This window comes from Festucalex cinctus, chromosome 16, assembly GCF_051991245.1.
Source record: "Festucalex cinctus isolate MCC-2025b chromosome 16, RoL_Fcin_1.0, whole genome shotgun sequence".
NCBI lineage: Eukaryota > Metazoa > Chordata > Actinopteri > Syngnathiformes > Syngnathidae > Festucalex > Festucalex cinctus.
In genome coordinates this window covers 23,012,553-23,026,837 of record NC_135426.1, presented here as the reverse complement: position 1 = coordinate 23,026,837, position 14,285 = coordinate 23,012,553, and the positions used below count along the sequence as shown (strand labels likewise).

Sequence of the window (14,285 nt, the reverse complement as noted above, 5' to 3'; positions counted from 1 at the left end):
CGAGGAGAGATGTCCGAGTCAAGTCACGCCCCTTCCGCCTCTACTCTCGTTACTGCGGCGTGCTACGCACACGCGCATGCGCGTCCACGCGTACAAGTTGCACATTGCATGTTACATTTGCTATATTTCTGCACCAGTCGTGTGTCAGCGAATGATTAAACGGGACGGGGAGGAGGAGAGAGGGGTTAAATATTGACTGGCCGTGGCACCGTTGCATAGTTTGTTGCTGTTGTTTTGTTTTGTTTTGTTTTGTTTTGTTTTGTTTTGTTTTGTTTTGTTTTGTTTTGTTTTGTTTTGTTCTTGTATTTTTTTTCCAACAGAGACAAAAGTGACGTCAGCAGGCTCTCGTTTCAGCAAACGCCGTCTGCGGTTTGAGTTAGCATTATTCATTTATTTTTATTATATTTATCTGCATTTGTTGTATTTTTATTTGTATGAATTATCTGCCGTGTTGTGCAGCCCCTCTCAGCGTGCATTCAACATTATTTTTGCTTTAATGTTTTGATATACTTTAATGACTTTAATAAACTTTCACGATACCTTACACTAGGGGTGTGCTCAAAAAATCGATACGGCAATATATCGTTGCGGGCCTCATCACAATACACGTATCGATACGCAGGCGTCAGAATCGATATTGCTCGTTAACTTTAAATCAGCAGTTCACGTTTGCCTTTGCGGCTTGCATTGTACCTAAAAAATAAAAACCAGCAGCGTCTTTGAAGTTAATTGCCTTCAATTAATGCAAAAATAGCTCACCGGTGATTGGACACTGTGTCTTGCTAAGAAAAATGAAAGCAGAGGACGAATGTCAACATTTATTTATTGATAAACTTAACATGGCACGTGTCTCAGTGGACCAATTTTCCTATATTTTGTTTAAAAAAGAAAAAAAGAAAAAAGTGTCTTATTTGGGATACATATGTATCGCGATACATATCGTATCGTGGCCCCTGTATCGTGATACGTATCGTATCGTGAGGTTGGCGTCAATACCCAGCCCTACCTTACACCCCTGCACATAAGATGCATATATGCTCAATTTTAAACACATCATTCAATTCATTGATAGTTAAAAATCAAAAGTGAGCATTTTAACTGCAACACAGTGCTTGTATTGGGTCCCACTGCATTTGCAAGTCATGTCAATCCACTTTCAAGCAAAAGGAAACAGCAATGATTTAGCATTCATGCGGTGAGGGGGTCACAATGTATCAGCGCAGTCCAGCCTTTCCCCAGGAAGTACTTGAAAGGAGTTCATTGAAGAGACGGAGTCGTTTCCTTCCACGCATTTCCCTGAGGGACATATAACGCTTCCGTTGGAAATAATTTAAAGTTTCGGAGCGTGGCGATAATGTGTTGAAATGGCGGAAGCCCTTTTACGACATGGGAATATGTTTTTCAAAAGAATATTTTCTATAGTTTAATCATTTTATTTTTATGTATTTATTCTTATTCTTCCTCACGATTATAAGTTTCAACATTTATTCATTTTGTGCTATAATTTACAATAGACTTCCTGCTATCTGCATGTGAGTCGATAGTTGCTATATTTCCTCCTCACCGCTAGAGGGCTCTGCAGAGCACACGTGTGTTCACAGAGGTGCTCAAATTACATAGAGCAAGTGTTACCAAAATAATCCAACAGGAACTCTTCTGCTACATTTGCGAATATTTTAGAAACATACTAAACATAAATAATATTTATTAAGTGTTTTCAAATGTATTTAACTAATGACTATATTTTCAAAATGTGTTGAGCCCATTGGAAGTCAGACCCATGTTGTCTCTTTGGGCTATGAATATTGTAAATAGTTGATTGATTGATTTATCAGGGACAGTACATATTAATAAACATTTCAGTAAATATGCCAGAATTAGCCAAAAGGCTATTTTTTCATCTGCAGTCCCGAGACAAATCGTAAATGTCACCCTAACGAAATAAAAATGTCACCCTACTAAAATAAAAAATAAACCGAATAAAATAAAAATTAAATGCCTGTTCAATATTGTTTTAGTTTACTGCTTTAATGTGGGTGCAAGAATTGCTAACAATGGTTGCCAAACTTCATTCTCGCCACTAGGAGAACTCCAGAGCACAAGGTGTGCCCAAGAGGAATTATAATAATACAAATTATTATTATTGTTAACATTATTATAATACATGTAAAAAATACAAATTAAAATTAGAATTTAAATACAACATTGAAACAAAAACTGTAATGTTATGACAGTCGCAAACATCCAGCAAAAAACATTTCTGCAAAAATAAAATAAAAAAAACAAACAAAAAAAAACACTCATGTTATGCACTTTTATTAATGTAAATGTGTTATTCAAATTATTCATCACTCCTGCACAAGTACCAAAGTCTAAGGCAGTGCAAAAGTTTAAAGTATATCAAAACATGAAAGCATAAATAATATTGAATGCATGCTGAGATGGGCTGCACAACACGGCAGCTAATTCTGACAAAAAAAAAAAATATATATATATATATATATATACATATATATATATATATATATATATATATATATATATATATATATATATATATATATATATATATAAATAAATATATATTAGGGGTGTAAAAAAAAATTGATTCGGCGATATATCGCGATACTACATCGCGCGATTCTCGAATCGATTCAATAATCGGCAGAATCAATTTTTTTTTTTTTTTTTTTTTTTTTTTTTTTTTTTTTTTTTTTTTTTTTTTTAGGATTCACACCTTGAGCATGGAAGAATGTTATATGAACGGAACATTAAGCCTTAATATTTTATTTTAATGCTGTTCAAACATGAAACAGATTACAACCTCTATAAGACTGAAATTTCAGATCAATAAATAATACATTTTCATATAAATCTTACACTCTACAAGATTACTGATTAGTATTTTCTAAATTTGAATGAAAAAAAATCGCAAAAATCGACTTATAAATTCTTATCGGGATTAATCGGTATCGAATCGAATCGTGACCTGTGAATCGTGATACGAATCGAATCGTCAGGTACTAGGCAATTCACACCCCTAATATATATATATATATATATATATATAACAAACGCAGATAAAAAATAAATAACTAATGACAACTTACATCCAATGTGTCCTGAAAGCGCAAAATATTTGAATGAATTGCTTATATTTCCGAGTTGCTTTATAAGATGAGAAGATGTCTTTCTGTTTGTTTGTTTGCTTTTGTCTTTCAAGAACAACACGTTTCCTCCTTCCAAATTTCGGCTGCTTTATGACACCACATTTGTGTCCTGCCGTGATGACTTCATTATTCATTATTTCCTGACTCACCAAGAGCACGTCGATGATGTGCTTTTTCCTTCTTTGTGGTCTGACTGCAGAAAAGTGGATGACATAAGCATCGCTTTCCTTGTTGCCACTTGACCGCGTTTACTCTCTTGCTGGTGTGCAGCCAACAGGGGGAGACTGCCATGGACTGTGTGCCTCTGTGACCTAAATAAATGTTTGAAAACAATCAATTCTAAATACAAAATGAATGTGCTTAAAAGGTAAATACAACCGAACTGTCATTTACTATCAAGCATGCGGTTTAAACATTTAATTCAGTGATTCTTTCGCATACCACTAGAGGGAGCCCATGTACCACAAATGGCACTAGTAGTTCCACATTTGGAGAATCTCTTGATTCTAATTGGTTCGAATGGGAGGTGAATTGTCAGGTGTGTCAAGGAGTCCCTTGGCTGCTGCTTGTGGTTCTACCACGACTCGAATTGGTCCCTCGAAGCTTCCTAACGAACATTTCTACGACAATGATTCAAAATGACCTCATGGGCAACACGCTCCGGCCAGGTGCGTCTTTTCACTTCATTCCAGGAGCTCGCAAAGTCACCAAACACCGCCCCGACTGAGCCGCGTGTATTTTTAGATATCCCATAAAGCTTTGCGCCTTCCCGTGAGGACCGACACCTGCTGCGACTGTCCATCAGCTGAAGCCAGTTTACCCACGTCGGAGTAGTTCAAAACCCCATCCGGACGCGCTCGGGCCGACCAAGATGTCACTCGCTGTGTGCCCTTGCGGCTTTTACCCCGCCTGACCTCGCGTACGCTTGGGGATTGGTGTCGTTTAGCCGCCGTCAGCGCGCTTTGCTTGGCATTGAGCCGCTGATTGGAGCCCGAGGGAGCGGAGACGAACAAGGGGGGGTTGGAAACTGCTGATGGAGCTGCAGGGAAAGGGCGGCCACCTGATGCAAAACGATGCTTACAGCAGGGCTGTCCAAACTTTTTCATTTGAGGGCCACGTACTGAAAATCAGAAGGACGCAAAGGCCACATAATGTTATGAAGAGAAATTGTGTTTAGTCCTAAAAATTGAACAAATAATTTATTTGTGCTTTTGCATATTTAGTTACATATATTTTAGTTATATATTTAGTTTAGTTTAAGTTTTGTTTTTTTAAATTTAGTTAGTTTTAATTATTTTTCAGGGTGGTTCTGTTATTTTATTTTTTTTAATTAGTTTTAGTTCTTTAATAAATGCTTAGCTTTATTTAGTTAGTTTCAGTATTAGTTTTAGTTTTTTTTTAACGTGTATTACTCGTGCGCAACATTTAAAAAACACAATGGGCGCGACGTCATTATTCCAGTTTATATCAAAATAAATCTACTAAAAGTCACATTTAAAATCATCCCCAAAGGCTCATGCATTCAATTAATTACCAAAGACTAAAACGAAGGACTTTTTTGCTGTAATTATAGTTTTATTTTAGTTAGTTTTGTCAACATAAAATGTAGTTTCAGTTAGTTTTCATTTTTAAAAAAGCATCTTCGCTTTTGTTTTATTTCGTTAACGAAATAGTTTTGTTTAATTTTAGTTTTTTCGTTAGTTTGAATTAACTAAAAGAACCTTTCATAGCTCCTGTGTGTTTCGACACCTTCCCTTCTTACTTTGACCATCTCCAAACATTTTTGTTTTTATTTTATTTGAACTGAGTCAAATGCCATTTTTAGCATATGTCGCGGGCCGCTAAAAAAATGGACGGCGGGCCGCAAATGGCCCCCGGGCCGTAGTTTGGACACCTCTGGCTTACAGGCACATCCGCAAACAAACATGACTATGAAAAATTTCAATTAAAAAAAAATGTTTGATTTGAATGAACTATTATCCAAAAAAAAGTATTTTTCCTGGTTCGAACAAATCAAATCAACACCGAGTACATAGCTGAGAATCCAGAGTCGGATGGTGATTCCGCTGACTCATGCCAAGTGAAACGCGCCTGAGGGGAAAGCGGTCAGACACTAATAATCGAATTGTCTGGCTCCCCTCACCCTTCTTGACCGTTGGAATTACGCCCCCCGCAGCCTGTGACAATATTATTTCCCGTTCGGACTTTGTGATAAACGCTAAAATCACGATCCTCCTGAAAGAGAGCAGATTCGATATGGGACAACGAGGAGTGGGTTGGGGAAGGGAGTGGCTACATTCCAAGCCGTCTCTGACATATGAAATATGAGAAGCACATTCCTGGCGCGATAAAATACATTTCACTCAAGAGAGGTAATACGCATTTTTTAAAATGTATTCACTGCATGTCTGCAAAGCCTCGTGTGAGTTGGGCCTAACATTTAAAATTGCAATTGAAATGGAAACGGGCAAGCCTCCGCCAAGGATAAAATATCCTAATTTGGATCGGCACATTCATCGAGTGCAAATCCGACCACTTAGGTGTTTGGATTGCAGGGAATGTTGTTTAAATTTATTTCCTGGGCCCCAAAAAAAAAAAAAAAAAAAAAAAAAAAGACCCTGCTTGGTGGTTGTACTTTCAACAATGGGTTAGGGTTAGAAACCAACTTAAAAAGATGAAAATAAATCCTGTATATTCATTACAGATTTGGATCAAAATCCAATGGGTTGTTGCGTAGTAACACCTGAGAAAACTGCACTAAGTGCAATTTCTGGAGAAATTGCGTGGGAATGCTGAGAGCTGAATGCTCAGATTTTCAATGCATGTGGAATGCTTATGAAGTAAATGGAGAGATAAATGATGAAATGATGACCTCCTGCTTACTGGACAATGCACTTTACCAACTGTGCCACCAAGCAGTATCAGACACCTGGTAATGATGCTAAGTTGTATGTATAAAAGTGGGCGTGGAAAAGTGATACTTAGAAAAAGTTCAATGTCTGTCCCATTGAAAATGAATGGGGAAAAGTTGATATTAAATGTTAAAAGTAATGTGGAATCAGACGATATATACCCCGGGAGACGTGAATTTGAACAATGTAAATTGGAAGTATTATGTGGGAGTTGTTACGCGGCAAAAAAAGTGTGAGGAATAAAAATCACAATAACATATGTGGGAATGCTCCAGCATTCCCGCAATAAAAGTCAACTCGTGAATTTGACACAATTTTATTGAGCAAAAATAATATCTCAGCACATTATCATACATTTACCATCTATGTAAGCGTACGTGTGACTAGCTAACCAGTTGTTTTATCTCACTCTGACTGGAGTGTCATGTTTGGCTTGACTTGGAATTCTATTTGCTTCAAATATCACAAAACCTGAAAATATTTGTAATGTGTGATTATGTGAATAACACTGTTGCTGCATTATGGCTATTAGAGTAGCAATAGGGTATTTTTGAAAAGTTGATTCATATGATGAGAGCGTCATTACCGTAAAGATGAATTGTAACTTATCGTTCTGTGTTCTGAACAGGTTCAAAGGTCATCTGACTCAGGCACGAGCGCGGCCTCCGGGGTGCCGGCGCGGAAGGGGATCAGAGCGCCCGTCGAATGCCACCCCTGAGCAGCCCTGTTGAAGCAGGGCCGACCTCTGAGCTCGGGGAAGTCGGGCACGGCGAGCTCCGCCTTCATGCTCCGGACGGCGTCGGGCGCCTCGGCGAAGCCGCCAAACGGGATGGCCACTCTGGAAGCGACAGCGTGTTAGTGAAGGGACACTTGTTGCCGCGCTTGCCGACCCTTCGCCCATCTCACCTGTTGAAGCTTTTGTAGCCCGGCAGGTCGGCCGGCGGTTCCGGTTTAGGCAGGCAGGCGGCAGGCGCGTCGACCGGGGTCGGTTCCCTGACGCGAGCTCGGTCCCACGGCGAGTGGTAAGACTTAGGGATGGCTGTGCTGTTGAACTTCTCCGGAGGGACGTCTTTCAAAGGACCCCCGTATCCTTATTATTGCCATATAAAACATGAACAATAAAATGTTTTTAAAATATATTTAAGATATTACAAATAAAAACAATATCAACCTCGCAGCGGTCGCTGCTCGGGCCCTAACTAGAGCTGCGGGCAGCTATAAAGGGCCCTCCCAACCCGGGCCACGTTGCAGTACTGTTTCATAGGACAAGAACCGGCTCAATTGTAAATACGTTTAGCATATGGCTACATAATGCTTTTTTTTTGTAGCTCTTAGATTGATAGGTATCTGTCACAATTTTCACAAATCTGGCTGAATCATACAATCGGAAAAAAATTAAAATTAAATTGAATTAAATTACAATTTTTCTGTTATGTATGGCGTCTTTAATTAAAATATCAAATTTTTCGCCAGGCCTGATGCGTTTGTAAAGTTCGGTGAGTTTTCGTTTACGTTTAGTGTCTCAAAAATGCGATAGTTTGCGGAGAAGAATCATAACGAAGAAGAAGAAGAAGAATTCCTTCAGGAACAACATGACATTTTCAGCCAGGCTAATTCAATTCATTCAGTAGCATGTGCGCAAGTGTTGGAAAGAAAGATGAAGGCCTTTCCTTAGTACTATCCTTCAAAGCCAGCGTTCACTCTGGGCGGGGGGGCTTACATAACAAGAAGGGGCTTCGTGTCACGTCCGAAGCGCTCACAATGAACAATCCTCCTTCCTGAGTTTATGTTTTGCCCTCGGGGTGGGTGGGGGGGAAGCAGCACAGACCAAACAGACCTGTGGGGAAGTCTGCAGCATTTCGGGAAGGAGAGGATCTGAGTTCATGGAATACGCTTCATGTGGTGACGGCGGGGGCGGGGGGGGGGCATTTTCAAACAGGAAATGCTCAGCATGGGCATCACGAGCACTCAGAACGAGTCCAGGATGATTGCGAAGCATGAGGTATAAAAGAGAGGACACCCTGGCAAAAAACAACCCCCAATGCCAGCGGGTTTTGAGCATTTTAACTCATTTTTCGAAGCAAACAGTATATTATTATTTATTTATTTATTTATTTTTCCTGCATAAACATGGGTACCACATGAAAGATCGCATTCCATTCTATCATTAGAAAAAAAAGTATGTGTCTACCTTATTCGTTCTTTAGTAATCACCATTTGAAAATAGGTCATTTGAAAAGAAAAGATACATTTCCTCCACAACAGTGACTTTGATACTAATATTTTTTGTTTAGTGACGCTCCGTCAGATTAGGTTTGATGTTACAAAGGCTTTGATCATTCACGTCAGCCTTGAAAACGTTCGATTTCATCAGATTGCGTCATGTTTCATTGTAATTCGCAGCTCTAGTTAGGGCCCGAGCAGCTACCGCTGCCATCTGCTGGCCGTAGTTAGTGGGTGTTTTTGATTTCACAACTCATTGACCCGGCTGCGCTGCACTTGGACGTTGCACTGACCACTGATATATTCACACAAAAAAAAAAAAAGAAAAAAAAAAGTAGTTGACGTCACTTAACGTTTATGGCGGAATACATCATGATCTTACTAAACGTTATTAAACGTTTTTGGCGGTCGAAGAGTTAAAAGAGGAAGTCAACCCCATTTTTTTTTCTAAAAAAAACAAAAACATTCTGATTAATATTGTGTTTGTGGAATATGAATAAAGCAACAAAATCCACCTGTTTTTTGTCCATCTCAGGGGGCAGCCATTTTGTCACTTACAGTCAACTGAAAATGATGTCACAGTTACATGGGTCAGGTAAGCAACCAATCCCGGCACAGCTTGCAAATGTCACATGACCAAACTCACAAGCCAAGTGAGCCGTGATTGGTCGTTATTTGAGACCTGAGCAACTTGTGACGTCATTTTCAGTTCGCAGTGAGACCAAGTTTTTACAAATAATAACTAAATGTCAATCTCTTTCACTGTATTTTCATTAGAAGACTGGCGTGGCCCACCAGGAGCGATGCTGTGTGGATCCGGCACCGTTACGGTTTGCATCGCGCGGGCCCGGTCCACGCCCGTCGCGTCTTTCTCAGCAGAGTCGCGTTCCTTCGCGGAACTCGCGTTATCGGCTCGCGAGCCCGCCGCCGCCGCCGTCGCCGTCGTCGACGTGTTCTAGAAGGAGACGAAAACAAATAGTTTTTTCCCACCTGCCGCGTCCCAGTCATCCCCCGTCAAGGATATTTATGGTGATTTACTCCAGAACTTCCCGAGGAAATGTTGACAACTTGAAACTAAATCCCTCCAATTCGCCTCCGGGCGATAAACAAAGCGGAAATATGCGAGTCCTTCTCACTTGAAAGATAAGAAGGGAGTGCAGTGGAGGGGCTTCCTGCCACTAAAATCCAAGCCAAAATTGACACAAACAGACAAAACAAATATGGAACACTCACAAAAATGTAAGTATTATACAATCGGTGTCAAACTGAAGGCTTGGGGGCCAGATGCGGTCCACCACATCATTTTATATGGCCCGCAAAAAAAAAAAGCAAACTTACATGATCCGTGCTAAAATCGGTACCAAGAAAAACAGGAAATATTGTATATACTAAACATAATTAAATTATAGGTGTCAAAATGAGTGCGTTAATTTAAAGTTCCTTCAACGCCAGAGAACTTTTTTCATGCGTGATTAATAATAAGCACCCCTTGCTTGGAAAACCTGTACCGGGGGAATTCCAGTCGCATCGCAGCATGAAACATCCACGTCAAAAATTTAGCAGTAATAAATGTAATAATATTTATGCATATATTTCTGGAGACTGGTGTTGTATTTTAGAAATTTAGAAATGTGCATAACCTTATTTATTGATTGATTGACTTTTTCTTTTTTATTTTATTATTATTATTATTATTATTATTATTATTATTATTCATTCAATCTCTGGTGTAATAACCTTATTTATTAATTGATTGAATTTTTATTTTATTATTATTATTATTATTATTATTATTATTATTATTATTATTAATTCAATCTCTGGTGTAATAACATTTATTGTTTGATTGAATTATTTTGTTTATTTTATTATCTGTTCTTATTGCTGCTGGACATGTAAATTTCCCAGAGGGAGCCATCCCAAAGGGATCATTAAAGTCAAGTCTAAGTCTAAGAATTTCACAACTTGCTTCATGTTAAAGATTAGATAGCTCTGAATATGAAAAGAAAAATGCGCTGAGCTGTCGCCAACGTCTGACAAATGCAATTATGCCATCTAGTGGCAGAAAAATGACCAACACAAATCAATATCACACTTGACTTGAGTTTTTCCAGTACAATAGATCTTTGTAGTTTTAAATAAATTTTATGAATTATTGTAAAATTACTGTATCAATGACTAAAAACATGCAGCCATATTTTTATTAGTGTTTATTGTTTTTTTTCCCCCACTTTTATGTTAACAAAAATATGAAAATTTTGATTTTTTTTTTTTTTTGTACATTTAGAACAGATATAAAATTTGTGCTTAACTATTGAAGTCGTGCAAGTAATTACAATTAAAAATGTTAATCGCCTGACACCCCTAAATTAAATAGAATTGTAAAGGAATACATTAATGGTTGCCGCAATTTTTACTTCAATTTGATGGATATTGTGCCACTCTTTAGAGTACACACCTTGACCACCAGGGGCAGTATAATACAGGCACAGATGGACCTCGTGTATGTTTCTATATAAAGGAGAGAAGTGCTTGTGAGATTTGTCACTCGAATTGTGTTTCTTCGTTTAAATATCCTGTTGAGACTGGTCAAATACAAATGCTATTTGCTAGCCTGTTCTTTATCGCGTTAAGCTAGCGGGGGGCCAAGTGGTGTATTTAAAATATTGCTTGTTTGATGTGTATTTTTTTGAGAAAATTTCAACTGGGAGTGGCAATAAACAGCTTGGAGCCACTTTTTTTGGAAGGAAAAAAAAAAAAGGGTGACGTGGTAACATTAAAAGATGATTGACAGGCCCAAAAATGAGGTACGCACCGAAATGCAACCCGTGCCGACGTTGAGATGCGACTTGACGTTTTCAAAGGTGTACTTGTCCGCGCGCTGCTGCCGCATCTTGAAGAGGCGGGAGGCCCGATTGGACACCAGGGACAGCTCCTCCAGCATGATGTCCTGGGGCACGCTCACCTTCTTGCCGAGGTCCACCTCCACGTCTGCGCGACAAAAAAAAGGCCAGAGCGGGTTGGGGCCGCCGCGCGAGCGTCTCTCAGCTGCCTCTGGCATTCAGAGCCTCTCGCTGCCAGACGGGCAGTTGTCCTCGCCTCAAATAACGTGTTCGAGACCGCGATGACAAAAAAGATCGGGATTCATTGAGTTATTTATAGGCAGGCTCGAGTCGGTACACTTAATACGGTGCGACTGTGTGAATGAATATGGTAATGACAGTTACATTGGAGTTCAGCAATTAGACCCTACCATCTATTACTCTCATTACAAATAGTTCACATATTTGTATTTTTGATACTTCCTGATAGGGCTGTTCAATTATGGAAAAAATAATCATCACGATTATTTTAGAAGTAATTGAAATCACGATTATTCAAACGATTATTATTATTTTTTTTGGAGGGGTGGGGTACAAAACTAGAAAATGTTTTAGCATTTAAAAATATTGAAACTTTTTTTTTTTTTTTTAATAGAAACACTACAATTAAGTAAGTTACCTTTGGACCAAACATAAGTTATAATAATAATAATAATAATAATAATAATAATAATAATAATAATAATAATATTTATTATTATTATTATTATTATTATTATTATTATTATTATTATTATTATTATTTATTTATTTATTTATTTGTCTATTTATTTATTTATGTTGACAAAAACTTGAAGATTGAGTGCAGGATGATCTTTTTTTAGTACAAAACAAGAACATTTCAAGCATAAAAAAAAAACAAATAAAACAAAATATTAAGCCAATTAAATTCTATATAATTATGCAAGTTATTTTGAATGAAACAAAATGTATTAAATTAATTAAAAAAAATGTATGCTTTTAAACAATTAAAAAAAAAAAAAAAAGTATTAATCTTTTTTTTTTTTTTAAACGATTTTTTTTGGTACAAAACAAGAAAATTTCAAGTATAAAAAAAACAAATAAAACGATATTAAGACAAAATTCTATATAATTATGCAAGTTATTTTGGATGAAACAAAATGTATTCAACTAAAAAAAAAAAAAAAAAATAAAAAAAAAAAAAAAAAAAAAAAAAAAAAAAATAAAAAAGAGTATTAATAATCTTTTTTTTTTTTTACGATTATGCTGATTTTGTTATTGTGGAGTGTAATAATTGAAATTGTAATTGAATTTCGATTAATTGCACAGCCCTACTTCCTGACATTAGAGTGATTCTGACACCAAAAAAAAAAATGGCGAGTTACCTTCCAGGCCTTGAATCTCCCTGCAGATTGCCGCGGCCTGAATTTTCCTCTCGCCGGGCGTCAAGGTGGAGAAAAGCGACATGGCTGCCCCTGGGAATTGGCGACAACAGATTAGTGTGACCTGGACAAGCCGATGCACGACATCAAGCTGACTGACAAAAGGGCAAAGTTAGCACATCTTCTTTAAATAACCCCGGGCCGTTAAACTGCAAGCGCGGCGCTCGTCAGGCAGCGCGAAGCGGCCGCGTCAGGACCCCGGACGATCGATGCATGTGGATGATGGCCAAGCAATAGCAAAGAAATCTTCAATTGGGGCTTGTGTCCCAATAGTTTTGTCCACATCCGTGACAGAAAAAAAACATGCTTAATGAAGCATTACCTGAGCGGAGTGGGGGGGGGGTGTAACTTACCTGCCCTGAAGGACCCTGCTGGCGCGGGGGGGATTCTCTGGAAGTGCAGGAAAAAAGGTGGACAGTGTCAAGGGAGTGGGCACACTCGGCGGGGGCCAGGGGAAGGGGTCGAGGGTCTGCGGCTGACCTTACGGAGTGACTGAATGAGCGGGTGGGCGTCAAGGGTGTTGTTATTGCTCACAAGTTAAAGGGGGCCTAAATTTAGAGTCTCTTGCTCAGCGGGGCGGGCTACACGCTGCCCGTTCAAAATCAGTCAAATTTTGAAAGCAGAGCTTCCCAACCATTATCGTTTTACTTTAGAAAACATTTCAGCGTCCCCGCGAAAAATAAAGGTCACAAAAGTACGTATAATGGAATAATGATGATCAAGTTACTCACAAATTGACTTGATGTGAAATGTGGCCTGCAGATGGGCTCCGTTGGCAATTTTAAAGTTGGAAAAAGTCATTTTTTATCACACTATTTGGTTGTGTGAGGTGCATTGAAATGAACATTTTCAACCCGCTACAAGCTAGCAAAGGTGAAATGAATCCAAAATGTTTGCTACCGACTGCATATATTAACTCGTTTACTCCCAAAAACGTATAAATACGTTCTATTTTAAATATTACCCTGCACCCAAAGATGTAATTATACGTTTTGGCTTTGATGCAACCTCTGAACTGAGGAGAATGCTTGAAGCAATGGTAGTTATTACAAAAACGGCCAGCAGACGGCAGCAGAGTATAAGAGATCAAAAAGCTATTTTCCCCACTATTTTAAACAGATTTGTGAATAATGATGAAACTTAGCCATGTTCTAATGCTAATTGATGCAAAATGGAAACAGCGAGAAATACACTTTTTTTTCCTGATGAAAGAAGAGACTTTAATCTCTTTTGGTAGGTTCCACCTTTTTTTTTTTTTTTTATAGAAATAGGACACAATATGCTATGGGCCTTGCAAAATCAGTCAAAATTCAGTAAAACAGCGAAAATGTCCTGGGAATGAGTTAAAAAACAAAAAAAACAAAACCATATTTATGTTACTGTTGAACTGCATGATTTTGTCTCTTAACAAGCTATATTTATTTTTGATTCATTTTGGAAAAATTCTACTGCTGATTCTAATATTTTATTTATGTTTAACTTAGCATGGTATACAGTTGCCTGATGCAAAAAATATTCACAACGTTCTTTAAAAATAAAATCAATCAAGTTAAGTTGGTTAAAGATTCAACATCTTATCATCATTGTACTCTTTTTTTTTTTATGTGTATGTGTGCATGCGTGTGTGTGCGCGTGTGCATGTAAACACGTGTAAATTTATACTCATTAATTCACCTAAATCTAATAAAAAATCCC

General features: G+C 38.1%; 1 protein-coding gene across 2 annotated transcripts; it reads right to left on the bottom strand.

Annotated features, from left to right (window-relative positions):
* Positions 1–6,388: 6,388 nt before the first annotated feature.
* Positions 6,389–14,279, bottom strand: myoz2a (myozenin 2a). 2 transcript variants are annotated; one of them, XM_077499119.1, is made up of 6 exons: positions 12,944–14,279; positions 12,534–12,623; positions 11,121–11,296; positions 9,101–9,260; positions 6,989–7,172; positions 6,389–6,920 (listed from the first exon to the last, which is right to left on the bottom strand). In XM_077499119.1, exons 2-6 carry the CDS (start codon positions 12,613–12,615, stop codon positions 6,713–6,715), a joined length of 810 nt encoding a protein of 269 aa, XP_077355245.1. In that variant the 5' UTR covers positions 12,616–12,623; positions 12,944–14,279; the 3' UTR covers positions 6,389–6,712. The 2 variants fall into 2 exon arrangements, with proteins under 2 accessions (XP_077355245.1, XP_077355246.1); XM_077499120.1 differs by lacking the exon at positions 12,944–14,279 and having other exon boundaries at positions 12,534–12,901.
* Positions 14,280–14,285: the final 6 nt, after the last annotated feature.

Bases quoted from the DNA above. Each gene is read 5' to 3' on its own strand.
- myoz2a (XM_077499119.1), bottom strand. From the start codon at position 12,615: ATGTCGCTTTTCTCCACCTTGACGCCCGGCGAGAGGAAAATTCAGGCC. The intron at 11,297-12,533 runs GTAACTCGCCAT...TTTGTCGCGCAG, and splicing joins GGAGATTCAAGGCCTGGAAG to ACGTGGAGGTGGACCTCGGC. The intron at 7,173-9,100 runs GTGGGCCACGCC...GGCAATAATAAG, and splicing joins TCCACACAGCATCGCTCCTG to GATACGGGGGTCCTTTGAAA.